The 22,903-nt window shown below is 42.3% G+C and overlaps 1 protein-coding gene across 1 annotated transcript in view; it reads right to left on the bottom strand.

The window, feature by feature from the left end:
• The window catches only part of rab35b (RAB35, member RAS oncogene family b), an 88,546-nt gene that overhangs the window by 2,121 nt on the left and 63,522 nt on the right, over positions 1 to 22,903 (bottom strand). Inside the window, exon 4 of the mRNA XM_073055684.1 lies at positions 12,088 to 12,212. Coding sequence (XP_072911785.1) covers positions 12,088 to 12,212 — 125 coding nt within the window. The remainder of the gene's footprint in view (positions 1 to 12,087; positions 12,213 to 22,903) is intronic.

Here is a 22,903-nt window from a genome sequence, read left to right as displayed (position 1 = left end):
ATCATTGGGACCTCTTTTGGGGCGGGTGTGACCTGTACAAAAAGGACGGGTTGCACTTGAATCCCGGGGGCACCAATATTCTGGTGGGGAGGTTTGATAGAGGGTTTGTTGGGGAGGGTTTAAACTAGTTTGGTGGGGGGGGTGGGAATCAGAATGTGAGTGCAGGGATTAAGGCAGAAGGACAAGGGCATGATGCTAAAAGTTCTGAGATGATGAGGAAGGACAGGCAGGGGACAGAACATAATTGTAGCCAGTTAAAGGGGTTGAAATGTGTCTATTTCAATGCTAGGAGTATTAGGAACAAGAAGGATGAACTTAGAGCATGGATTAGTACGTGGAACTACGATGTTGTGGCTGTTGCTGAAACTTGGTTGGAGGAAGGGCAGGATTGGATGATGCAGGTCATTCAAGGTGTTTTAAAAGGAATAGGATGGGAGGTAGAAAGGGGGGGAGTGGCATTGCTGGTCAGGGATAGTATCACGGCTATAGAAAGGGAGGACGCTGCAGAAGGAGTGTCCACGGAGTCAGTCTGGGTGGAAGTCAGAAATAGGAAGGGATCAATCACTGTGCTGGGAGTAGTCTATAGGCCCCCAAGTATCCCTCGGGACACAGAGGAGCAGATAAGCAGGCAGATTTTAGAATGGAGCAGGAAATACAGGGTAGTAATTATGGGTGATTTCAACTTCCCTCATATTGACTGGCACCTCCTGAGTGCAAGGGGGATAGATGGGGCTGAATTTGTCAGGTGTGTTCAAGAAGGATTCCTGACACAGTATGTGGACTGGCTGACGAGAGGAGAGGCTATACTGGATCTAGTTCTGGGTAATGAACCTGGCCAGGTGACAGACCTCTTGATGGAGGAGCATTTTGGTGACAGTGACCACAACTCCCTTAGCTTCAGCATAGCTATGGAAAGGGATAAAATCAGACGAAATGGTAAAGTACTTAACTGCGGAAGGGCTAACTTTGAAGGGATGAGGCAGGAACTAGCGAGAGTAAATTGGAAACTGGTGTTCAAAGGGGAAAGTACAGAAGTAATGTGGGAGAAGTTTAGGGACTACTTGAGCTGGGTTCAGGATAGGTTTGTCCCACTGAGGAAAGGAAAAAATGGTAGGAAAAGGGAAGCATATGTTAGATATAAGAAGCAGGAAGTAGGAGGGGCTTATGAGAAATAGGGTAGCCAGGAAGGAGCTAAAAAAAGGACTTAGGAGAGCTCAAAGGGGGCATGAGAAGGCCTTGGCATGTAGGATTAAGGAGAACCACAGGGCGTTCTATATGTACGTGAAGAATAGGAGGATGATAAGAACGAAGGTGGGACCACTACAGGATAAAGAGGACAACATTTGCCCGGAGGCAGAGGAGGTTGGGGAGGTCCTAAATGAATACTTTGCTTCAGTAATCACAAGTGAAAAGGATCTTGATTAGGATGAGGTCGAAGTAGAGCAGGCCTGTGTGCTGGACAGTGTGGAGATTAAGGAAGAAGAAGTGCTGGCTAATCTCAAAAACATTAAGATTGATAAATCCCCAGGTATGATACACCCCAGGTTGTTGTGGGAATTGAGATCGCAGGAGCATTAGCCATGATCTTTGAATCCTCTTTGGCTGCAGGGGAAGTGCCGGAGGACTGGAGAATGGCAAATGTAGATCCCTTGTTTAAAAAAGGTAATAGGGAGAAACCTTGGAACTATAGACCGGTGAATCTTACGTCAGTGGTATGCAAACTTCTGGAAAGGATTCTTAAGGATAGGATCTACAAGCATTTGGAGATGTACAGTCTACTCATGGATAGTCAACATGGCTTTGTGAAGGGAAGATCGTGCCTCACGAGCCTGATTGAGTTTTTTGAAGTGGTAACAGAAGAAATTGATGAGGATAGGGCAGTGAATGTGGTCCGCATGGACTTTAGCAAAGCATTTGACAAGGTCCCTCATGAGAGATTCATCCAGAAAGTCATGAGGCATGGGATAAGTGGAACCTTGGCTGTTTGGATAAAAAATTGGCTTAAAGGAAGAAAGCAGAGGGTAGTTGTGGAAGGAAAGTATTCCGCCTGGAGGTCGGTGACTAGTAGTACCGCAGGGATCTGTCCTGGGACCCCTGTTATTTGTGATTGTTATAAATGACCTGGATGTAGAGGCGGAAGGATGGGTGAGTAAGTTTGCGGATGACACGAAGATTGGAGGAGTTGTGGATGGAGCTGTAGGTTGTCAAAGGTTACAAGAGGATATAGAAAGGCTGCAGAGTTGGGCAGAAAAATAGCAGATGGAGTTCAATCCGGACAAGTGTGAGATGATGCATTTTGGAAGGACAAACCAGAAGACTGAGTACAGGATTAATGGTCAATTACTTAAGAGTGTGGATGAACAAAGGGACCTTGGGGTTCAAATCATACATCCCTCAAGGTCACTGAACAGGTTGATATTGTAGTTAAGAAGGCCTATGGGATGCTAGGCTTCATTAACAGGGGGATTGAGTTCAAGAGTAGAGAGGTCATGTTGCAACTCTACAAATCTCTGGTGAGACCGCACTTAGAGTATTGTGTTCAATTCTGGTCACCTCATTATAGGAAGGATATGTGGAAGCTATGGAGAGGGTGCAGAAGAGATTTACCAGGATGTTGCCTGGATTGGAGAACAAGTCATACGAAGCAAGGTTAGCAGAGCTGAGATTTTTCTCTTTGGAGTATAGAAGAATGAGAGGGGACTTGATAGAGGCCTACAAGATTATGAGAGGCATAGATAGGGTGGATAGTCAGTACCTGTTTCCCAGGGCACCATAGCAAACACCAGAGGGCATATGTACAAAATTAAGGGAGGGAAGTTTAGGGGAGACATCAGGAGTAAGTTTTTTTTACACAGAGGGTTGTGAGTGCCTGGAATGACTTGCCAGGGATGGTGGTGGAGGCTAAAACATTAGGGGTATTTAAGAGCCTCTTGGACAGGCACATGGATGAAAGAAAAATGGAGTGTTATGGGGTAGTGTGGGTTTAGTACTTTTTTTAAAGGATTATATGGGTCGGCACAACATGGAGGGCTGAAAGGCCTGTACTGTGCTGTAGTGTTCTATGGTTCTTAGTTGGAATATTAACAAAGCTCTTTGGGTAGAACTCAGAAACAGGCCCCCAATAGTCAGCAAAAATCAGAGGAACAAATATGTCATTAAATTGCAGATATCTGTAGGTATAATAGGAGATTTTAATTTCCCTAATATCAACCTGGACTGTCATAGTGTTAAAGGATTAAATGAGGTGGGATGTGTCAAGTATGCCCAGGAAAGATTTCTGAAGCAATATGTAGGTGACACTTCTGGAGAAGGGGCTGAACTCAACCTCCTCTAATGAAATGAGGTTGAGCAAGTAGCTGAGGTGTTAGTGGGGAAGCACTTTGATACCAGTGATTACAATTCCATTACTTTTAAAATAGTTTTGGAAAAAGATAGAACTAGTTCACAGGTTAAGTCCTAATTTTGATGGTATTAGACAGGAACTAGTAAACTTGATCAGGGAGATTGGAAGGTATAGCAAGTGGGATGTCATTAAATGTATGATAGAGAGAGTTGAGTTCCAGACCAGCCTGGTCCTGAAGGGCAAGGCCGGCAGAACTCATGAACCCTGTTTGACCCTGAGGAATACAAGTAGTAAACTTCAAGAAATTAGGAGGGTGAAATGCAGACACAAGTTATTCCTCGTAAATAGGGTAAAGGAGAATCCCATGAGATTCTGTAAGTATATTGACCAAAAATATGCAGTAACTGGGGAGAGAGGATCAGTGCATAATCTACGTGTGGAGGGAAAGATGATGTGAAACTTGATGGTCAGCTAGGACTCTAACTGAAGAGCAGGCAGATGGAATTAATGGGGGAGATAAACTGTGATATTATTGGATGTTTTTTCCCCTCAGGTTGGGTGAGACTAGAACTGGAGATAATATGGCTTATGGTGAAAGGTGAAATATTTAAAGGGAACCTGAAGGGGAACTTGTTCACTCAGAGGCGAGTGTTGACTGAGAGGCCAGTGGAAGTGGTAAACGAGATTCAGTTGTAACATTTAAGAGAAATTTCAGTATGGAAAATATATGGAAAAGGGCTTGGAGGGCTATGGTCAAGGTGCAGGTAGATGGGACTGAGCAGATCAGGCCAGTACAGACACATGGGCCAAAGGGCCAGTTTCTGAGTATGGCTCTTATACTTCTCATGTGTTTTCACCGTGGAGTTAGTGAGCTCAGGGAACAGTGATGTCTTGAAGCACACAGACATTACAAAACAGGATATGTCGGTCTTGAAATGTATAAAGTCAATAAACCAGATGAATTGAAGGATGTTGTGGGAAGCAAAAGATGAATTACTGAGGAATCTGGAAGAGATTTTAGAACCTTTGCTAGCCATGGTGGGGTGGATAATGTTGTGCCTTTATTCAAGAAAGGCTGGAAGGTCCAACCAGAGAACTAGTCTCACTGAGTCTTATGTCAGTGGTAGGAAAGTTACTGCGAGACAGGATTTTTTAAATTTGCAATTAAGGGATTAGTAATAGTCAGCATCTTCGTGCATGGGAAGTCTTGCCTTAAGAATTTGAGTGATTTTTGAAGAGGTGACAAAGCAGGTTGAAGAGGGCAAGGTGTAGGCACTATCCATATGAACTTTTGCAAGGCCTTTGACAAGTTCTCATATGGAAGGCTAGTACCCAGATAAGCTAGCAATTGGATACAAAATTAGGAGGTAGAGGTTGCTAGCTGAGGGTTGTTTTTCCAGATAGGAAGCCTGTGACCAGCGGTGTACCCCAGGGATCAGTGGTGGGTCCACTGTTATTTGCTATCTATGTTAAATGATTTGGATGAGGAAGTACGTGGCCTGATAAATTTGTAGTTGACAGGATTTTGACCAACTAGGAAAGTGGCAAAAGCATGGCAGATGGAATTTAATTTGGACAAGTGCAAACTGATGCATTTCGCAGGGTAAATGAGACCAGAAATTACATAGTGGATAGCAGAGTCCTGGGGAGTATTGAACAGAGACCTAGGGGTAAAAGTACACAGTTGAAAGCAGTAGCACAGGTAGATAGGGAGATGAAGAAGGTGCATGTCATGCTCACCCTCATGAGTAAAGAAGTTGTAAGACTGTCATCTTATAATTGTATAAAATGTTGGTTCAGCCACACTTGGAGAAGTGTGTGCAGTCCTAGTTACCAAGCTACAGAACGGATGTAGATAGGATAGTGAAAATAATTGTTTAATTTTATAAAAATGTAAAAATTGATGTTGCTGGGACTAAAGAAATTGAATTATAAGGAGAGACTGGACAGGCTGGGACTTTTCCCTAGAGCGAGACAGGTCAAACAATCACAAACAAGAGAAAATCTGCAGATGCTGGAAATCCAATCAACACATACAAATTGCTGGAGGAACTCAGCAGGCCAGGCAGCATCTATGGAAAACAGTAAATAATCAATATTTTGGCCTGAGACCCTTCACCAGGACTGGAGAAAAAAGATGAGGTCAGACTAAGAAGGTGAGGGGAGGGAGGAAGAAATACAAGGTAGTAGGTGATAGGTAAAACCAAGAGAGGGAGCTGGGTGAAATACAGGGCTGGGAAGTTGATTGATGAAAGAGATAAAGGGCTGGAGAAAGGGGATCTGAGGCGAGGACAGAAGGCCATGAAACAAAGGGAAGGGGGAGGAGCACCAGAGGGAGGTGATAGGCAAGGAAGGAAATAAGGAGAGAGGGGGAAATGGGAATGGTGAAGGTGGTAAAGGCAGGGGTGGGGTTGGGGGGGGGGGGGGCATTACCAGAAGTTCAAGAAATCGATGTTCGTGCCATCAGGTTGGAGGCCACCAGACAGATTACAAGGTATTGCTCCTCCAGTCTGAGTGTAGACTCATCGCAGCGGTAGAGGAGGCCATGGACTGACATGGAGTAGAACCATAGAACATTACGGCACAGAAACAGGCCTTTTGGCCCTTCTTGGCTGTGCCAAACCATTTTCTGCCTAGTACCACTGACCTGTACCTGAACCATATCCCTCCATACACCTCTCATCCATGTACCTGTCCAAGTTTTTCTTAAATGTTAAAAGTGAACCCACATTTACCACTTCATCTGGCAGCTCATTCCATACTCCCACCACTCTCTGTGTGAAGAAGCCCGCCCCATGTTCCCTTTAAACTTTTCCCCCTTCACCCTTAACCCATGTCCTCTGCTTTTTTTCTCCCCTAGCCTCAGTGGAAAAAGCTTGCTTGCATTCACTCTATCTATACCCATCATAATTATATTATCATAACATACCTCTATCAAATCTCCCCTCATTCTTCTACGCTCCAGGGAATAAAGTTCTAACCTATTCAACCTTTCTCTGTAACTCAGTTTCTCAAGTCCCAGCAACATCCTTGGTAAACCTTCTCTGCACTCCTTCAACCTTATTAATATCCCTCCTGTAATTCGGTGACCAAAACTGCACACAGTACTCCAAATTCGGCCTCACCAATGCCTTATACAACCTCACCATAACATTCCAACTCTCATACTCAATATTTTGATTTATAAAGGCCAATATACCAAAAGCTCTCTTTACTACCCTATCTACCTGTGACACCACTTTTAGGGAATTTTGTATCTGTATTCCCTGATCCCTCTGTTCTACTGCACTCCTCAGTGCCCTACCATTTACCTTGTATGTTCTACAAGTTTGTCCTCCCAAATTGCAATACCTCACACTTGTCTGTATTAAACTCCCATCTGCTGTTTTCCATCCCATTTTTCCAGCTGGTCCAGATCCCTCTGCAAGCTTTGAAAACCTTCCTCACTGTCCACTACACCTCTAATCTTTGCATCATCAGCAAATTTGCTGAACCAATTTACTACATTATCATCCATATCATTGATATAGATGACAAACAATGGACCCAGCACTGATCTCTGTGGCACACCACTAGTCACAGGCCTCCACTCAGAGAAGCATCCTCCACTACCACTCTCTGACTTCTCCCATTGAGCCAATGTCTAATCCAATTTACTACCTCACCATGTATACCTAGCGAATGAATCTTCTTAACCAACCTCCCATGCCGGACCTTGTCAAAGGCCTTACTGAAGTCCATGTAGACAACATCCACTGCCTTCCCTTTATCTGGTAACCTTATAACATTTCATAACATAATGAAGGACATAGATATAGCTTGTCACAGACTCACCCCCCCCACCCCCACCCGGGTAGGAGAGTCCTTAACTAGACAGCATAGGTTTAAGATGGGAAGGATTTAAAGGAGATATGAGGGGCATGTTTTTCCCTACACAGAGAATGGTGGTGGATGTTTGCTGCAAGTTGCCAGACGAGATGGTACAAGCAGTTACAATTACAACATTTAAGTAACATTTGGACAGGTACATGAATAGGAAAGATTTAAAGGGATATACCGGTAGGTTAAACAACGGCAGATCTGATTAACTTGGTTGGCCAGTTGTTTCCATGCTGCAAACCAAAGTATCTATAACATGCTAAAGTTTTGAATATTTCTATTTAACTGCATTTACTTGATCTTTCATACTTGTTGACTCCATTAAAAACTAACTATCTAACCCCTTCTCTCCTCTTTTTTGCCTTTAATTGGCCTTGTACTGTATATCCTTTATACTAGTCAAATGTATCAGGCTTCCATTTAGCTTCTGGACTTCCTTTGATGTTAGCCATAATGCTATTCTCATACTCTCGTTTTCCATTTTCTTCTTGTAATTGCTCTGGTTAGTTACTACACATTCGTATTAATCACAAAGATCCTCATTTCCTCATGTTCCAGGGATCATTGAGGAAGAGTTTTCTGATTTGCACCTCATTTCAATCCATCATTTGTTTCTTTAGTTGCTGTGTTACTTCCCCTTTCGCCTTGCACCACATCCCCATCATCTAATCTCTCTGACTTCCACCTTATCGCACACCTTCCTGCTTCCTCTTTCCTCCCTCCTCTTTCCTCCCTTTTTTCTGTGCAACTCAAGACTTCTTATAATGTAATTTTTCCCCTACCAATTAAAAAGTCACCATTTGAAATATATCTGTTTTTACTTTCACAAATGTTTAACAATTAGCATTTCTACCATTTCCTACTTTGATCACTGGTTTTAGGAAATATCAACCAAACCAGAGGCAAGGTGAGAGGAAGCTGCCCTGAAATACATGGGGTATTGAACAAGCAGATTCACAATAGTTCCCCAAAGAGAATTGGACAAACACAGATGAAAATGTTTCTAGACTGATGAGGAAAAGCAACAAGTCTGGTGAACAAAACGGCCATCTTCTGAGATAATTCATTTGCTTCTATTCTACAATTTACCAAACTTCCTTCAAGGAGCAATAACCTGGGAAATTTTTCTAACAGATGTAACATTTTTAAAATAGCAAGAATTAGGGGAATTCAAAGCTCTAGTTGTTCACAAAATTAAGTGAAAGGCTGAGAATGCTGTCAACTAAAGAATCAATTGGTAAGCAATTTAACAGACTGACCAAGGTTTGAGCCCAGTGTAGATGAAACAAAGACATTCTGTTCAGTGTCAGCCCATGTTGATTACAAACACTCTCAATACAGCTAAAGACCACAAGACATAGAAACACAAGTAGGCCATTTTGGCCCATTGAGTGTGCTTTGCCATTCCATAATGCATGACTTATTTTTCTATTAAACCCCACTCCCCATAACCTTTGATGTTCTTACTCATCAAAAACCTATCAATGTTCACTTTAAATACACCGAGTGACTTGGCCTCCATAATTGTCTGTAGCAATGAATTCCACAGATTCACTACCTCTGGTTAAAGAAAACACTCCTCATCTCTGTTCTTAAGGGACACCTCTCCATATCCACTCTACCTAGGCCTTTCAATATTTGATAGGTTTCAATGAGATCCCTCTTATTTTTCTAAATTCCAGCAAAAGTCACAAATGCCAACAGGTGAGTGCTAATGGCAATTTTATCTAAGGCTTAAAGTACTCCGAGTACGCAAGTGAAATAAGTGCTAGAGTGAGTACACTTTGAGACAGCACACAATGTGGTGTCATTGCATAATAACTTGGTAGTGGGAAGGGGAGTGCTTGAAGAGTTTGCATTGATGCATGGATCACAAAGCCTATTCACTCTGCTAACTATGATAATACAATAAAACCATAAAAGTAGAGATAATTGGTCCCCAGATTACAATCGTAACAAAATGGAGACTTTCTACATTTAACCCATAACTTTACAACATAGACTCAGAGGCCCTGCTGATCAAACCTTTGAAGATTAAATCCCTTTGATCCACATGTTCAGTTGTTCATGTTGTTAGGATTGAATGGGCTGAAGGCATCTTTGTCTTATTGGTATACAATTCCAAAAATCAGATAACCAACACCCCTGTCAGGATGTGCAGACTGCGATATATGAAAATTAGAATCATCTGCAGCTTAATGTGAAAAAGATTAAGGAGCTAGTGATGGACCTGAGGAGGGCTAAGGCACCTGTGACCCCTGTTTCCATCCAAGGGGTCAGTGTGGACATGGTGGAGGATTACAAATACCTGGGGATACGAATGGACAATAAACTGGACTGGTCAAAGAACACTGAGGCTGTCTACAAGAAGGGTCAGAGCCATCTCTGCTTCCTGAGGAGACTGAGTTCCTTTAACATCTGCTGGACGATGCGGAGGATGTTCTATGAGTCTGTGGTGGCCAGTGCTATCATGTTTGCTGTTGTGTGCTGGGGCAGCAGGCTGAGGGTAGCAGACACCAACAGAATCAACAAACTCATTCATAAGGCCAGTGATGTTGTGGAGGTGGAACTGGACTCTCTGACAGTAGTGTCTGAAAAGAGGATGCTGTCCAAGTTGCATGCCATCTTGGACAATGTCTCCCATCCACTCCATAATGTACTGGTTAGGCATAGGAGTACATTTAGCCAGAGACTCATTCCACCGAGATGCAACAGTGAGCGTTATAGGAAGTCATTCCTGCCTGTGGCCATCAAAACTTACAACTCCTCCCTCGGAGTGTCAGACACCCTGAGCCAATAGACTGGTCCTGGACTTGACTTAATTTACTTATTATTATTTAATTATTTATGGTTTTATATTGCTATATTTCTACACTATCCTTGGTTGGTGCGACTGTAACAAAACCCAATTTCCCTCGGGATCTATCTGTCTGTCTGTCTGTATGTCATCTAAAACTTTGACAAACTTCTATAGATGTGTAGTTGAGAATATATTGACTGGCTGCATCTCAGCCTGGTATGGAAAAACCAGTGTGTTAAGTATGTGAGCCGCTTCCTTCAGTTTTTAATGAGTGTAGGAAAAATAACAAAGGAAGCGTATTATGTAAATGGCAAAAGAATGCAGAATTTTGAGGTGTAGAGACATTCAGGGGTCCTAGTGCACGATTCCTGAAAGAATAGTAGGCAGGTACAAGTAGTTAGAAAAGATTATTAAATGTTATTTACTGCAAGTAGTGTTGAATACTGAACTGGGAAGTTAAGTTTCAGCCCTACAAGGTCTTCTAAAAGTTATTGAGTCATAGACCTCAGAGAAGAGCCTCCTAACCCACCACATCTACAATGATCATTAAGCTCTTGTCTACATTAATTCCCCTTGCAACCCCATTAATTCTGATTCTCTGTTATTTCCCTAAACTCGAGGTAATTTACAGTGGCTAATTTTGAGTGGTTAACTCAAAATCAGCACAGCTTTGATATGTAGAGAAAACTAAAGCATCTTGGGCAGTGCAAACTCCACACAGAGAACACTTAGAATGCTAATGGTTTGCAAGCAGTTCAAAGTAAATTTATTATCAAAGTACATATTGTATATGTCACCATATACAACCACGGAATTCAATTTCTTGCTGGCATTCACAGTAAGTACAAAGAAACAACAGAATTTATGAAAGACCACACAAGACGGACAAACAATGTGCAATCAGAAAAAGAACCACAAAAAAATGAATAAATAAACAATAAATATCAAGAACATGAGATGAACAGTCCTTGAAAGGGAGTCCTTAGGTTAAAGGAACAGTTCAGTGATGGGGTGAGTGAATAAGTTATCCCCTTCTGATGGTTAAGGAGTAATATCAGTAATAATCCTGGAAGTGTGGGTCCTAAGGCTCCTGTACCCGCTTCCTGACGGCAGCAGTGAGAAGTGAGCATGTCCTGGATGGTGGGGGTTGGGGGGTAGGGGAGGACCCTTGATGATGGGTGCTACTTTTCTGCGACAGCACTCCATGTGGATGTGCCCAATGATGGAGAGGGCTTTACCTGTGATGAACTGGGCTGTATCCACCACTTCCTGTCGGCTTTTCAGTTCAAGGTGTTTCCATATCAGATAAGGTTTGCTACAGCAATACTTAGGGTGGACAGGCTTCTTATGAGTGAAGTCTGGGCAGGCTTCTATTCAGAGATATAGCACAGTTAATGGCCCTTCTGGCCCAATGAGCCAATGCCACCCAATTACACCCATGTGACCAATGTCCATATGTCCAATGGAAACTCACCCGCTAAGGGGAGAACGTACAACTCCTTACAGACAGTGTCAAAATTGAACCCAGGCTGCTGGTGCTGTATTAGCATTATGCTGCCTGCTACTCTACCATGATATTCTACTCCATCACTGAAGTTTAGGTAAGTAGGATGCTCTGTTTGAAGAATAACATCCCAAGGGATCTTGACAGGGTGGATGTGGGGGATGTTTCCTTTGGTGGGAGATTCTACAACAAGGGGTTATTGCTGTCATATAAGGGGTTGCCCATTTAAGATGGAGATGATGAGAAATCTCTTCGAGGGTCCCAAGTCTTTGCTTCCATCCTCCTTTGAGGAAGAGCTGTCCAAAGTTTCTGAATATCTTTAGGACTAAGTTTGATAAGCAAAGGGTGTGAAGATGGGAATAGAGAGTTAATGACAATCAGGTCAAATACAATTTTATGTAATGATGGAACAGAAGGGCTGAGCAGTCTATTCCTGTTCTATGTTTGTAAAAATGCCGCATTTTCCATTGGGAAATGGAGTGACACAGGTGGACAATGGCACTCTCATCAGGTGAAAAGTGATTCAAATAATTTCCTGAACAAAGATCATTATTTACATACCCAGTATCCGACACACATCGTCACAATTCTGATTTATTTCATGTAACCACCGCTTGACGTTAACAAATGATTCGGCGCTGGTGACGTCATATACCACTATAACCCCGTGAGTGCCTCTGTAATACCTGCCAAACAAAGAGAAATAACATTTGAGTCACTCGGGCTGATTTCAGTGGAGTTAAAGCCCAATTTATTTCAACAGTTAACTCAGTCTAACACTGAGCGCTGGTGTCAACAGTGTTATTTTTCCAGATGAGAAGATCCCATAGCAAAATTTGAATAGCAGAGAGATTTTCCTGGCCAACATCTATCAAGATCAAATACACATTATCTACTTAGTGCTTGTTTATAGCACATTGAAGTGCTGTGCTTTTTGCAAGGAGAAGCATTAGAAATGTATTGGCTGTCAAGTGCTTTAGGGTTTCAAAGTTGCAAAAGACATTTTTAAATGTTGAGTTCTGTCAGATTTTGAATGCCTTAAAATAAGGGTATTTTTATCCCGTTTCCATTTCCTTGTTCTTTTACACCATTTCAGACCATAAGACCATGAAACGTTGGAGCAGAATTGGGCCATTCAGCCCATCAAGTCTGCTCTGCCATTCCATGATGGCTGATCCCAGATCCCACTCAACTTCCTACACCAGGCTTCTTGTAATATTCTTTGATACCCTGACTGATCAGGAAACTATCAACTTCTGTCTTAAATATACCCCCGGACTTGGCCTCCACCGCAGCCTGTGGCAGAGCATTCCACAGATTCAGTACTCTTTGGCTAAAATATTCCTCCTTACCTTTGTTCCAAAGGGTCACCCCTCAATTTTGAGGCTGTGCCCTCTAGTTCTAGATAACCCCATGATAGGAAATATCCTCTCCACATCCACCTTATCTAGTCCTTTCAACATTCAGTAGGTTTCAATGAGATCCACATGCATTCTTCTAGATTCCAGTGAGTACAGGCCCAAGTCTGTCAAACGCATCCACATGAACCTCCTCTGGACTCTCTCCAATGACAACACAGCCTTTCTGAGATATGGGGCCCAGAACTATTGACAATACTCCCAAGTGTGGTCTGACTAGTGTCTTATAAAGCTTCAACATTATCTTCTTGCTTTTATGTTCTGCTGCAAGAAGGTTTAAGAGGTGCCAAAGAGTTTGTGAGAAAATTAACCAGTCTACCTTGACTATGGATGTGCCCATCTCTAAACTCCAACATTTCTAAATGGGTAGGCCTGCCAATGAACAGTAAGCTTGCCATGACATTGTGAAGGTAAAGTGAAAGTGCTGCGTATTATTAAAACTCATTTATTATAAAAATAAATGATCATGTTACTTTTACAAGAACACTATTCAATAAAACATATGCTAGCAGGATGGGAGTCAGATCTTGCAGAGGCGTATTTGGACAGACAGTAGCACTGTAGGAGCTGGTGGCAGTACAGAGGATTTACCCAACGAGGATCACTTCAACCACTGCTCTCCTAAATTGCATGGGTGCGTGGCTACGCAGTAACTGAAATGCTCCCATGCACAAAGCTGTTGCTGCTGTATAAAAATTTCCTGCTCAGAGAAATGGTTGGTCCATAAAAAAATTAGAGGGACCATTGACTTCAACCTACATTTTGGATATTATTCAGAAGTGGCTCCATAGCATTTGGCAACATCCTGATGTTATGAAAGATATTATGTAAACAGAAGGCTTTCTATTACAATTATTACAACACTGAATGATTAACAGCATCTCAGCATCTTCTACAAAATCCCACACAGCAGAAAGACAAACACACATCAATGCCACAGGGTCACAGTTACATGGAAACAGGCCTTTCAACTTGTCCAAGATACCAATCTAAGCCTGTCTCATTTGGGGTTCCCAACCTTTTTTATGCCATGGACCCCTACCACTAACCAAGGGGTCCATGGACCCCAGGTTGGGAACCCCTGTTCTAAACCTTTTTTATTCATGTATCTACCTAATTTTAAAAAAAAAACATTGTTAATGTACCAGCCTTAACTGCCTCCTCTGGCAACTCCATACACACCACCCTCTGTGTGACAAAGTTGCCCCTTAGGCTTCTCTCACCTTAATCCTATGCTCTCCAGTTCTTGATTCCTCAACCCTATGTATCTTTCATACACTTCTCTAAGATCACCCCTCAGTCTCCTATACTGAAAAATTCCTAACCTGACCAATCAACCTCTATAACTCAGTCTCTCAACTTCTAGCAGCATCCTCACAAATCATTTCTGCACTCTTTCCAATTTCATAGCATCTTTCCCTATAGCAGGGTGTCCAAAACTGAACAGTATTTCAAGGGCAGCCTCAACAACATCTTGTACAACTGCAATATAACATCCCAATGTCTATAATCAATTTCTTGACTGAAGGCAATATGCCAAATGCTACCTTTGCCAACTGTCCACAATCCAAATTCTTATTTTACATGTTAGCATTTATTCTATGATTCTATTGACATGGTGGGGTTTGGGAGGGGCAGAGACAAAGCTGAGATTGGGCTTCAAATAAATGGGGGGTGTGGGGAGGGTAAAGAGCTTGGCTTATCCAACATGCACAAGAGAGTTAGCTGTACAACAAAGCAACTGGAGTATCCCAGATGGCTCTTGGGTCGTTCTTGCCATCTGGCGTGGTACTTACTGAGACCAGATGGTGTCAGGGTTGACTTCTGATCTGTGCTGAGTTAGCTGCTCTGCTAACTCAGAGTTGAGGATATACAGTTTGCAACAAAACTAATTTATGTTTTTCTGGTGATGGTATTGGGGATGAACGAAGTAGACTGCCATGGTTCCTAACTAATTAAAAGGATTTAAAACACAAGTTCCCGGAAATAAAATCAAAAATACACTGATCATTTAAAGTAACTAGTGTGACAGGCAGAGATAATCAACTGATGAATTAATTCCAAGCCATGGTTTTCCTAGTGTGTTTGTGGCTGTGGGTTTCACAGGTGCTGTCACAATAGCCTGGCCAAGTAACCACAGGGCAATTTGCAGAGATTACTGGAGAATGGGGCTTGAGAGGAATAATAAATCAGCCATGATCGAATTGCAGAGCAGACTCGATGCGACAAATATGCTCTGTCTTATGGTGATTGCCTAGAAACACTGGTCTCCCAGCTACGAAACCTGCATCAAGCTGAGGAAGGGAAACACAGTTAGCTGTGGCTTAACTGAGAAATGATGAATCACCTGAGGGTGGGGATTGACCAACTTCCTTAATGAGCTTACAGCAGGAGGCTCTCCGTGCTTGGCTCAATACAGCAAGCACAACTCAATCAGCTTCTCAAATCTGTTCCACCATCCAATTAGATTTTGTTTAGTGCACCATCAACTCCATTTATTCTTTCCCAATATCTTTAACTAACAACTATCCTTCGCAAGCCTTGAATTTCAAGAGCATTCCTCCCTACTCCTACCTATCCATTTTGGAGACAATTTTCAAATATCCATTGCCCTGTGGGTGATACCAATGCTTTCCCATTTCACCCCTGAATGCTAGAGATGTGGTTTTATAACTGTGTCCCTTGCTTTGGACATCTCTCACCAGATAAAATGGCACCTGCTCTGTCAAATGCTATTTTGAACAGTTTAGCTCTACCCTGGGAATTCCTGTGCCACTAATACTTGGTCCGATTTGGCATAAAATTTGAAGTCTGGTCAAGAACTCAAATGAATAACAATATTGGATTGGATTTTCCTATCTATGCTTGCTTATATTTTTATATAAGCACCTATTTATATGTAATTGTTCAGTGAATTTTCCAATAATTACAGTATAGTTACTTCTATATTTTTCTAGAAGCTGCTCTTTCTTGTTCACTGTCCGTTATAAAACTTAATAAACCTTATTTCTTAGAATTGTTTTCTGCCTCATTCTTGATTTCCCAAGAAATTTTGGATCACAGAACTATCAGGATCCAACACTGATGATTTAGACAGATCTGCAGAGTGGCACCTGTGTTGTTGCTAAATGGTGTATTAATTTGAAATTCAGCAACAAGGGTTGTTTCAAGAAATCTTAAGGTGGCATAACTTCACTATTTTGGAATTAAAAGTGAATAAGTAAACTGCTCATGTCTTCAAAGGATTACAATCTGTGTCATGTGCCCTTCCTGGCTTCCTGGGCTAGCATGTAATAATTTGCTTGCCTTTCCTCACACACGTTAGCTAGCCCCACCCCAGGGATTTCTAGTATGATGGGAGTCACATTCAAGCAATAGAGAGTAAATGGGGCTGGGAATGGAGATAATCAATCTACCCCACCAAGTGAGAAGGTGACCCGAGACTTAAAACGTTATTCTTGGGATCTTGATGCCACCATCAAGAGCAACATGTTTCTTGAACTGCTGGCACCCTCATTTTTTCAGATTCATCACATGTACATCAAACCAACACCCCGAGGATGTGTTGTGGGCAGTCCGCAAGTGTCACCACACATTCCAGTGGCTATACAGCATGCCCACCATGTTGGGCAGTACAATACCGAAAACAAACAGAACACAATTAAACAGAACCTACCAAGTGACAAAGCAACAACAGTAAAACAAGCCTCGTTTCTCCCTCCCAACCACCCACATACATAGTTCTCCAACCCTAGGACAAGCCATCTTCTTCAACCTCCAGCAGACTCACAGGCCTTTAACTTCCCCAGCAGATTCAAGACGCAGGGCTCTAACCATTGGGCCTCGACTGCCAATCGACTTTTGGGCTTTGATCTTCGGTGTCAATCCAAGACTCGCCAATGACTACAAATGAAGTTCCAAATTCCAGGCCTCGAGTTCCATTGATGGTACCCCAAACACTAGACCTCAAACTCCAGTCTCAGAAATTTGTGTACCTTCTGCCTCCTGCCCACATAGAACTCTGATCCCTGAACATGTCAACAATGCGCTGAACTGGGGGCTGGGGGTCACCAGCCTTCAATGTCACAAGTCTGCTGGCCCAACATTCGACCACATTGTAGGCTTTCAAACATGGAGTGGAGGCTTAGACTCTAAACTGTCTTCAATTCCCTCATATTCCTGTTGCTAAATCCTGACTACTCCCCATCACCATTAGAGATTAGACAACCTACAGAGAGGTGGTGGAAGAGCTCGAGGTCTGGTACCAGGTGAATAACCTCTTCCTCAATGTCAACAAGACAAAGAAGATGGTTATCAACTTCAGGATAACCACTCACACACCCTCTTTTCATTGGTGGTACAGAGCATTTTCCAACTCCTGGGACTGCACATCTTACAGAACTTCTCACAGTCCCAGAGTGAATCCTACCCAATCAAGAAAGCTCACTAAAATCTTTACTTTCTGAGGAGGCTGAAAGGAACTGGACAATGCACAATACTCACAAACTTCTACAGATACAAAGTAGAAAACATTTTACCATGCTACATCACTGCATGGTTATGGAAACTGCACTGTGGCAAACGGGTAGTCAAAACTGCCCACTGCAACTCTGGAACCAACCTACCTTCTTTGCCATCAAAGACTTATATAACGAAAGGTGCAGGGAAAAGGTGAGCAACATCATGAAGGATCCCATCCCATCCACCCTGCTCATTGACTGTTTACTCCTCTCCCATCAGAGAGGAAGCTATGTAGTATGCAAACTAGGCGCATCAGATTCAAAACAGTTACTTTTCCCAAGCAGCAAGACAGATCAACATTTGCACCTACTAACCCACCCCACCACTTCTTCATTTCCTGTCAGTCACCTGATGTAGATACTCATGGACATACAATCAATCTATATGTGTTTATAGACATATAATCAATCTCTGTATATAAGAGATAGATATGTAACAATTGTGTGCATTCTTTTGTTAATGTGTTTTTGCGCTTTTCTGTGCTGCATCAGATGCAGTATAACAACTATTTTGTTCTTCTTTACACTTGCATAGTGGAAATGCTGTTAAGCAATCTTGAACTCCCCTCCAAATCCCCAAAGCCACCTGTACAAATCTAAAAACAACCTGCAAGTCTGAGCTGTGATCTTCACAGACTGCAGCTCGGCACCATCTTGACTGGTGAAAATACTACCACAATGCTGTGGGGCAGAGCCTTTCAGACATTAGATGCAGTGTCAACAAAGGACCAGTTATATATTTCCAAGCTAGGATTGTGTCCGAGCTGGAGCAGTACCTGTAGGTTATTGTTTTCTCATGTACTTGTTCCTCTCAAGTCCTCATTGCCGATGTTTTGTCAGTTGGGCACTTGGGTGGGACTTTGCACGTTTGAATTCGGTGTTTAGACTGATGCTGGGTGAACTGTTCATTTTATTCATTTTCTGTTTAAATGGAGCATGACTGGTATGGCAAAACAGCTTGTTTGGCCACTTTAGAAGGTGTTTAGAAGTCAACCATATGGGGTGGATCTGGAGTCACATGTAGACCAGAATGGCAGATGACCAGCTGTGAACCAGAGGTGGTTTGACCACAGTTAGGGAGATCTTCATGGACTCCATTACCAAGTAACTTTTGGATTATTAACCAAATGTAATTTCCACAGCTGATGTTAAGGGACTGAGTTCAGGTCTTTCTGTTGTCTGGGTCTGTAAAATGTAGCTAATGCAAAGTACATCAACACAAGGGTCACATCTTTGTAATTGTTTATCATCAGAATACTCAACAGTCTGAGGACTGCAAGTTCAAATCATACACTAAAGATGTCTAAGCTAACACCCCATTGATTATTGCACTCGGTATAGTTGCAGGTGATGTCCTATATTATTACTAGTACTAGTTGTCATCCAAGGATCGTCACCCTGGTGTGGTGGAAAGACTTGAGTTCCTGAAATCCCAAGAGTGATGCCATCTGAAGCTTAGGTATCTAAGCTTAGGTATCATGCTTACCATCAAAGCATGGTAGGGTTATCCATGGCAGTAAGGTCAAGGGCGAGATTCCAAACAGGACCTAAAGTGGAGCTGTTGCAAAATGATGACACATCACAATGGCAGTGAGGACAGAGGAAGGCTGCAGTAGTGAAGAGTCCTGTCCTTTTGCATTTCATGCCACTGACCCTGTCCCCGATCTGTCAAGGATAGTGTGGCGGCTGCCACACTATCCTTAATGTCTCTCAACATTAAACAAAGTCATACACAAGCGTTCTACATTAAGACATAACTTCTTAGTAGAACAGCATATTTGACTGAAGTGGTGGCATTACACTACTATCTATATCATTAAACAATACTTGCCCGCACTCAGTTGTACTTATTCTGAGGCACTCCCAAAGAGGAATCCTGGCCATTATTCATCCATCAACAATTGTTCATTATCTTGGATTTACTAATCATAACTTGGAGTGGGCAAATCTTTTGCCAAATTTCCAATGCTGTAACAGAGACATTTCAAAAGTATGTCATTCGTGCAAAGCGCTTTGAAGGGTTGTTACAAAGGCTGTATAATTGCAAGTCCTTTTTTTTCTGAAATGCAAGATCCCTATCTATAAATTCTAATTATCAAAGAGCAAAAACTGATCAGAAACCAGTTTTTGTTTAAATCATTTATGAAAGGAGATTAACCAGGTGTACATTTCCCATAACACAAACTTTTCCCACAACTAAAGGTATTTAGTGTACATTTAAAAAATGGTCCTAACTTAACTTCTGTTTCCATTTAGACTGTCACAAAATAGTCTCAAACTCACTAAAGGAAGCTGAGCTACGGAGGAAACCACAGAGACTGACTTTACATTTTACAGCAGCACTGCTGCAATGAACATCTCTGGCACACTGTGAAACTAAAACCTGTACATGCGCCTGACCACATTCACCATTGAATAGCAGCCAGAAAACAAAAAGATCACTGCAGATAATTATCAGCAATACAGGCATTTATTGGGCATAACGAATTACTCAGGAAGATGACAGTGAAACAACTCTTGAAGCACTGTTGTCCTTCTGATGGGAGTATTTTCACAGTGCTGCGAGAGAGGAGTTCTAAGATTTAGATCTGGTAATGAATGAATGTTTATTGCCCTTGCAATTTGAAAGACACCAAGAAATCTTCCAGCTAACTTTTCATCTATTGTATACAGTGTGGTGGTTCCAGAAGGATTTAGAGTCAAGCGATGAGTCACTTGCATCTGACCAGCTTTTGTACCAGTAGTAGGTTTCTGACCAGGATGGTGATGGTTGGTAACCCACTAATAGTAATGCCATTAGACATTAATGGCAGGTGTTTTGGCCTTTGTTTATAGATGATCAATGCCTGGCCCTGTGTGGCCTTACTGTGTATCTGCCCTTGCCTGAATACAGTTTAAGTCTAGCTGCATGCTGACATGATCCACTTCATTTTCTGAGGAGCCTCATTTGGAATCAGAGGGAAATCCTCCTTCTGATTTTGTCAAGGAGAGGTCATTAATGAAACAGATGAAGATGGCTGTACTTTCAAAGGTGCCCTCCTGCCACAAGGACTTGGGGGTATGATGACTGAAATTCAAATTCAATCAAGTCCCTGTATGCAGGCTCTATTCTAAGGGAATAGTTTTCTTTGATTCCTGTTGATTTATGTGTTACTAGACTCCTTGAGACCACTTCAGTGTCAATACGACTTTGGCATCACTCTAACATTGCTTTTGGGATTCAACTTATTCTTTTAATGTTCAAACCAAGGCTTTAATAAACTGGTCCTGATGTAACCCAGACTGATGAGAACCGAGAAAGTAAGTAATTCAATTAGATTTGATCTTGTTTTTTCCTGGATAGACATGTCTGGACAATACCCCACATAGTTAGGTACATAATGTTCTGGAAGAACCCGAGTAGAAGTCCTAACTAGGAAATTTTCACCACAGTTATGAGTATGCTGTTTGGTCTTGTAATCCTAGATTATGCTCAGCCCAATATTTATAATCACATGGAGACAACTGAATTAGCGCAAGGCCTGGATTCTGTGATGATAGGACTGAGACTGACCATGTTATAGGAGGTATAGTATGTTGGCAATACTTGTTGGCTGCCCATCACAATCCACACTGATTTGACATAAATGAATCATGCATATTTCAATGTATATGTGATGTAACAAAGATAATATAATCTCTGATCACATTCAGCTAGAAACCCTTGACTTTGTGGCGGGCAAGTTATTGGAGAAGATCCTCAGAGGTCAGATTTATGAGCATTTGGAGAGGCATAATCTGATTGAGGATAGTCAACATGGCTTTGTTAAGGGCAGGTCATGCCTTACAAGCCTGATTGAATCCTTTGAGGATATAACAAAACACATTGATGAAGGTAGGGCAGTGGATGTAGTGTAAATGGATTTCAGTAAGGTATTTGATAAAGTTCCCCATGCAAGACAGTAAGGAGGCATGGGATCCAAGGAGACCATGCTTTGTGGATCCAGAACTGGCTTGTCCTCAGAAGGTAAAGGGTGGTTGTAGATGGTTTGTATTCTGCATGGAGGTCAGTGACCAGTGGTGTTCCACAGGGATCTGTTCCAGGGCCCCTTCTCTTTGTAATTTTTGTAAATAACATGGTTGAGGAAGTAGAAGCGTGGGTTAGAAAGTTTGCTGATGCCAAAGATTGGGAGTGTTGTGGATAGTCGGCGGGTTGTCAGAGGTTACAGTCGGACATCGATAGAATGCAGAACTGGGCTGAGAAGTGGCAGATGGAGTTCAACCCAGATAAGTGAAGCGGTTCACTTCAGTAGGTCGAATTTGAAGACAATACTTGGAGTCTGTGTCCATAGGGCACTCAAAGCTGATGCACAGGTTGAGTGTTGTTAAGAAGGCATATGATATAATGGTCTTCATCAACTGTGGGATTGAGTTCAAGAGCCATGAGGTTATGTTAAAGCTGTACAAGACTTTAGTTAGACCCAATTGGAAGTACTACGTTCAGTTCTGATACAGGAAGGATGTGGATACTATAGAGAGAGTGCAGAGGAGATTTACAAGGATGTTGCCTGGATTGGAGAGCATGCCTTATGAGAATAGGTTGAGTGAACTTGCCCTTTTCTCCTTGGAGTGACAGAGGATGAGAGGTGACCTGATAGAGGTGAATAAGATGATGAGAGGCATTGATCGTGTGGATGGCCAGAGGCTTCCCCCCAGAGATGAAATGGGTAACACATGAGGGCATAGTTTTAAGGTGTTTGGAAGTAGGTACAAGGGAGATGTCAGAGATCAAGTTTTTCCACACAGAGAGTGGTGGGTGCATGGAATGCACTGCCAGCGACAGCGGTAGAGGCAGACACAATAGGGTCTTTTAAGAAACTCTTAGATAGGTACATGAAGCTTAGAAAAATAGAGGGCTAGGCAGTTTCTAGAGTAGGTTACATGGCTGGCACAACATTGTTGGCTGAAGGGCCTTTAATGTGCTATAGATTTCTATATTCTATGTTTGTCATTTATGATCTGGTCTCTTTCATTGGGCAGTTTTGGATTCACTCTCTCCTGTAAAGGGTAGAGGGCAAAAATGGATGCAGAGCTTGGTTTGATTTGTTGGTTGTGGAATTGAATCGTGATGCCTATTGACTTCTGATCCTGATGTTTAGCATGCAAAGGTTTTGCTTTTCATTTAGGTAGATATCTTTTTTTAAAATATGCCTGGTGCCGCTCCTGACAAGTCTCACTGCTCACTTAACATGGGGTATGCCAGGCTAAAAAAACATTACAGACTGGTGCCAAGGGTCCATGATCTCTTGTGCCAATACACCACTAATGTCTTCACTAGAAGCCAAGGAACATAATTATAGGCACCCTCACTGTGACAACCCCTTTCATGAGAACTCTACAATGGTCACTCTTACAATTACTGCTATGCAGAGATACAACTGCAACTCCTTTCTGACTGGT

Source organism: Hemitrygon akajei, chromosome 9, assembly GCF_048418815.1.
Source record: "Hemitrygon akajei chromosome 9, sHemAka1.3, whole genome shotgun sequence".
NCBI lineage: Eukaryota > Metazoa > Chordata > Chondrichthyes > Myliobatiformes > Dasyatidae > Hemitrygon > Hemitrygon akajei.
The sequence above is the reverse complement of the archived record's forward strand: the minus strand, read 5'-3'. Positions and strand labels throughout refer to the sequence as shown.